Genomic DNA, 6,000 nt, shown 5'->3' with positions numbered 1-6,000 from the left:
ATGTAATTGAGGATGCTTTTATTTCAACACCTTTTAAAAATAAGTATACCAAAATGCATGTTTGGTATACTAACATAATATACCCCAAAAAGCTGGTATACCCCAAAAAGGTATGAAACACTTCTAATATTTCTCAAGATAGAAACTGAAATCCAGAATGTATAACCTGGATTTAATTATAAAGAGTAGAGCAGCTTCAGAACTTCAGCAGTATTTTGTGAGTAAAATAATTCTTTCTACTCCATTCCATGCTTGCAGAATGCAAGAAATTCAAGATGGCACGATGGCAAGACCAACTGCCAAACAACTTTCACTACCATCATCATCAAAACCACCCTCACCCTAAAGACCATTCTTGCATGTGTATCTATCTTCTCCTTTAAGTACTACCATGACACAGTTTCATTATTCATTTCCAATTTTAGGAAATGTGATAAGCTTCCATCCTCCCTACCTTTTTGTTATACTGGTTCCTGACTGCTTAAATAGCATTAAAAAAAAAAAAAAAAAAAAGTTCACAGGCAATCCGAAAAGGATTTGCTAATGAACTGCAGGCTGCAGCATACCTCAAAGTGAAAAGTAAAATTTGTGATAGGTTTTCTTCCTTACTTTTTGTGCATGTTTCCCCTGAAGGTAACACCCCAAATCTAGCACCAATATTTTCAATCCTACTTTGGTATGTTTTACTTTTTGTCTTAGGTTCGTAATTACTGTTTCCCTTCCTTCTAAAAATTCATTTATCTCTTTCAGTAAAAAGAACAGTAATAATATGTTGAACAACTCTGAAATAAATTTTGTCATGTAAAAAATTAATTACGCATTCCGAACCTGGTCACTGTAGTCTTCCGGGAATTGCCTCTGCACCTCAGGATCTGTAAATAATTGACAGATAATATTAATTGGCTTTGGATTAGTGAGCAAGCAGAGGATCACACATTAATATTTGATCAGAAGATGATAGCAGCCCTGGCAGGGGATCCAAGGGGGGCAGCTGAGGCTGCTACGTTGATGAGCACAGGGAAGGACTCAGCGAAGCACTCCCACTACCCTCCTCCAGAAATACAAAAAAGAAAAATTGTAAAGACCTGATGCTACTGTTAACTTTAGACTATTACCTAATGCAAAAATCTTGCCAGCTGCAAACTGCCCTCAACACATTTTTCCAGAGAAAGTGAGTCTTAAATCTGCTTCACTTTCCTTCTCTTATCAGAAGTATGATGTGGGCTTGTATGTTTGGGTAGGGGTGGGGTCGGGGGCAGGGGTTGGGGAGAAGTCAGGGTGAAAACAAGGATCAGACAAGAACTCTTTCAAGGAAGAAATGCAAAATTTCCTGTTTTAAAAAAATAAATTCTTCCCAAAATATTTATGCTCTCTTGAAAATAGATGAAAAATTTCAAAAGAAAACAATACTTTTAGCTTGTCAGTGTTAACAAAATATCATATGAGATTAGACTTGCTCAGAAACTATAAAAATGCATAGGTGAAGATATCTTTCATGACCAATCTGTTTAAAATGGAATCAGGAAAGTGGTCACTTGATTCTTCAACATAATTGCAGGATAACCCAATGCCATCATCTCTAAATCAATATAGAAGTATACTAATTAAAAGCTATTAGCACTCCATTTGCTATTGATTAGGGAAACATTCAGTCTTTTCTAAAAGAGAGATCTGGTTCCTCAGAGACACATTAAGAAGAGTGATCAGAATAGTATCTATTTGAGAAACCATGTATCAATACAAAATGCTTTCATAAAACCACAATATTAGAAGGTCCCCAACCACAGTGAATATAGTATATACTACTCAGTTGTCATATCTATCTTCTAAAATATCAATTTATTTCTCCATAAAAGTGAATCTATGTAAAAGTCAAAGTCCTCCATGTCACAAGATAAAAATGCAATTAATTGTTCTGCAATTAAAGAATCAAAAAGGGGGGAAATTATGGGCCTATTCACAAACTACATTTAAATCTTAGAAATGTTAGTTTTCAAGTCAATGGATGTCATTTTTCAACACTCAATACTAATAACAAAAGGAATATTCAAAAGGTCACACAAAAAGCAGAACTTTCCAAAACAGGTGGTGCAGAAAAGTTGAAACTACCTGTACACTACTTTAGCTCTTAAAGTGTCTTCCGGTTGACTTCAAAACTAGGGACAAATTTCTTTACCCTCATCTGCAAATACTAGGAAGACATGAATGACATGTCTAGACCAGTACTAGTAGAATTCTAGAGTAATCCTCATTGCAGTACCTTGCAGGACTGCTCTGGTAAATCAGAGGAAGTAGCTGCTGAAAACACACAAGGACTTGTGGATGTTGTGACAGGAGGCCAGAAGGCACAATCTTGTGGCATGAAAAGCACTAGGTCCAGGGCGGGGGTGGGGATAATGAGGACTTGCCAGCAGGATGCAAAGAGACAGCCACAAGCCCAGCAAACCCCTAAAAATGTGCTGTGGGGGTGGAGTAGAAGATCCAAAAAGAGGGCTCTAATTCCTAAAATATATATAAATGACTCTGTCCAGAAAAATAACTGGTATTTTAGGATTTAAAATTTGCTACTGAGACCCACCCCCCACACTCCCCGCAAAAATGCAGCTCTAAGTCACTGATGGACACAGTAATACAGAGGCTGGAAAAGCCACAAAATAATCTAAGGCTTATTCTTTTTCTTCCAGTTGTCATGTGGTGAACAGTTAACTCTGCAATAAGAAAACTTCATACAAAAATGACTCACATATAAATCTTTAATATCAAGTCCTCTTTTCTGCTTCCTCGGGCTTGCCCGGTGGCTCAGTGGGTAAAGTGTCTGCATACAATGCAGGAGACCTGGGTTCGATCCCTGGGTCGGGAAGATCCCCTGGAGAAGGAAATGGCAACCCACTCCAGTACTCTTGCCTAGAAAATCCCCTGGACTGAGAAGCCGGGTAGGCTATAGTCAATGAGGTCACAAAGAGTTGGACACGACTGAGCGACTTTCCCTTCCTCTTTTCTGCAACAGTTTGTTTCTTGGGAACCACAAAAATATCAATGGAAATAAAGATGGAATAAAGTAAAAAACTACTTTTTATCACCATTTTCTGAGAGGATAAATATCAGAAACCAAAATTTGTAGTATATTCTTCAATTTTAAAAATGTTTGCTTATAAGTAGGAAAAGGAAGGTCTTTAAATCTCTTTAACCAACTAAGCCAACCATGTTAACAATAAACTACATTAATAATTTTGTGATTTTTAAAATGCATTTTATTCATATATACATAGACTTGTAAAAAGAAAAGGAAAATAGATGAAAAACATCAACCTGTTTTAATACAATGAAAGTAAAAATGACCATGGAACGCCAAGATGGGGGTCATTCAAACCATATTATTCTAAACACTGCCTCAATGATAGGCAGCATCAACTAAGTACCTTCATCAACTAAATTCCTTCAACTGTCCTGAGACTAACCCTAGAGTGGGACTCCCAGATTTTAACAGAATCATGTTCCAAGATAATACATGGATTATTATTTACAATGACTCAAGCATAAAGGTTTTGATTCCCTTTCTATAAGACCCTGAGATTTACAAAAAAAAAAAAAACTTCATAGGTCTTTAACACTCTCAACAGCAACATTTTAAAAAAAAAGGCAATGCCTTTTAAAACTAAAGCCCAACCTATAAAGTTCCATTCAATTAGCTCAAAGATCCAGTCTGACAGTTAATAAACCTATGAAAGCCATTTTGTAAAAATTAACATAAAAACTAAAAAAAAATTTGTGTGCATTTTCTTTAAATGTCTATTTTGCACAGGAGGTTGAAATCATTTTTCACATTGAGTCAATTGCAATGCCTTAATGTCACCAAAATATCGACATTGGAAACATCTGAGTTAAAAAGGTCCAAATACAATCTGCTTTTCTCAAGCAACACAACACCCGCCTTACTAACAGTTTCAGCATGGCACATGTACAAAACCTAGCACCCTGCAGTTCAGCAAACCGCCTTTAAATTTTCTGTCTGGCAGCAATCCACTTGCGTGTCTGTATGCTTTTACAAGTACTCTATGTATTTCATTGCATCAGCTGCATTTCTTTGAGTTTTTAAATGGTCTGGGAACATTTTATGAAATGTTCTATATCTTTATATGGAAAATAACATACACTGGAAAACTGTGCATCAGTCTAATATTTATGTATCTATTTCTTTACCCACCATCCAATGCTATAATTGCTAATGCTCCAAAATTTCTTCTCACATTCATACCCTCACTGCCAAATGCAGTGTCACCAAACAGCTAACTTCCAACGCAAAAATCTGAAGATGAGAGTACTACCAAGGAAAAAAGGAAAAATTAACAATTTGTTTAGGCTTTGGTAGTAAGGATAGTTATCAGCATATGTCAAGCTTTCTCTAAGAATTGTCCCTCTGACAGAAAATTAAGAACTTAATATAGTAATGCACTACACCCTTCTTTCTCAGCAAATTTCTCCAGATTTAATGGATTATTTAAAAAATTAAAAATCAATTTCAACATCTCCCAGGAAAACATAATCTTTTTGTTGAAAAGTATTTAAAATACCTTGCTAACAAGATGTATGGTATGGAAGAGTCCATACATGACTTAACCACATAAAGGCTAAAAAGAGATAGCTGGCTCTAGAACAAGATTTTGCATTATGTCAATCTGATGAGACATTACCTTTTCTCAGCATTGTGACCATGCAAGACACTGACCCCACACTGACACATGTGTGCCACTTCCACTGGAGGTCACAAAAGCATTCCCATATTTAAAGCAGACAGTTTACAGTATAGGACTCCCAAGAGCATAGTCTCATTCAGGAGTAGATATGACATGACCATGCTTAATAGCCTATGTCTTTGCAGCAAAACAAAAACAAAAAACTGATCTCAGAAGAAATGCTTTTTTTTTTCTTAAGAAAAGCTAATTTTCTTCTATCTCAATAGCCTTTTTACTGTAACGTACTATTAAATCTTTAAGATATACCAGATTGCCACAGGATGTTTAATTAATAGAATAACAGTTTGGGCAAGACTTACTGGAAAGGCACTATAAATTATTTTACACAGGCTCCAAAACCTTGAGTGCTGCCTTAGGCTTAAAGTTTCTAGAAAACGTGGCAGACAGATCTTTTACGACAGAAATGCAAAATAATTCATAGAAGTACCGTGCTTATGTAGGAGCGCCCATTTGTAAACTGGTAACTAAAAAGTGTACATACACACAAACACATAGCTTACCAAATTATTCTCCTGTTTTCCTTTGCCACACCAATGACTGACTCCATTTGAAGGTCAAGTCATGACACTTTAACTGATTATTGAAAAATATACTGATTTCATTTTCTGTGAAAGGTGTAGCAACTGCACAGTAATCAAATGTTACAATCTTCTACAACTGGAGCTCTTTTAGGAAATTTAAAAGAAACTGCAAATGTAGCCATTAACATGGAAATCTACACTGCTTTCACTTTTAACATGCTAGATACCAAGGCAGAAAATGTTATATTTAACACCTACTAAATTCCAACCATTATCTCTAGGATATTTCAGTCAATAAGAGACAAATAGTGAACACATGTAAGCTTACAACAATAAAAATATGCCCCGTTAAAGTGAAGACTTTAAAATGAGGTATAACGATATAATCTCATTGTTCAATTTCATGGAGTTTAAGATACTATCTTCCTTTCCCCTAAAACCATAAATGTTAATCCCAGCTGTAATCAGATTTAATTTTCCAGATGAGAAGATGAGAATATGCTGCAAATGAATAATAGTCCATTACACTGCTCTTTCCCTAACGACACTTTCCATTTTTATATACTAAAAATATAGACCCTCAGGAAATAGTCTGCAAAGTTGTACATTTTGAGGACAAACTCAATCTTCCTCAAAACACTTAAACTGTCTTTTAATCTTCAAGAAGAGAAGTTAATTTTTCGTATCATGTAGAATTAAAGTTTCTTGACAGTAGAACTGCCAAC

At 35.5% G+C, this 6,000-nt stretch overlaps 1 protein-coding gene across 13 annotated transcripts in view; it reads right to left on the bottom strand.

Moving 5' to 3' along the window:
* The window catches only part of DENND1A (DENN domain containing 1A), a 538,527-nt gene that overhangs the window by 392,764 nt on the left and 139,763 nt on the right, over window positions 1-6,000 (bottom strand). For all 13 annotated transcript variants that reach the window (XR_011255499.1, XM_069582473.1, XM_069582475.1 and 10 more), the window contains exon 3: window positions 829-872. Coding sequence is in view for 9 of the 13 variants with exons in the window: in XM_069582473.1 (XP_069438574.1) it covers window positions 829-872 (44 nt within the window). In the remaining 4 variants the exon portion in view is untranslated. The remainder of the gene's footprint in view (window positions 1-828; window positions 873-6,000) is intronic.

The sequence above is a fragment of the Ovis canadensis genome, chromosome 3 (genome assembly GCF_042477335.2).
Source record: "Ovis canadensis isolate MfBH-ARS-UI-01 breed Bighorn chromosome 3, ARS-UI_OviCan_v2, whole genome shotgun sequence".
In the NCBI taxonomy this organism is placed as follows: Eukaryota; Metazoa; Chordata; class Mammalia; order Artiodactyla; family Bovidae; genus Ovis; species Ovis canadensis.
Note: the sequence above shows the minus strand (reverse complement) of the source record. Positions and strands in the feature narration are given on the sequence as shown.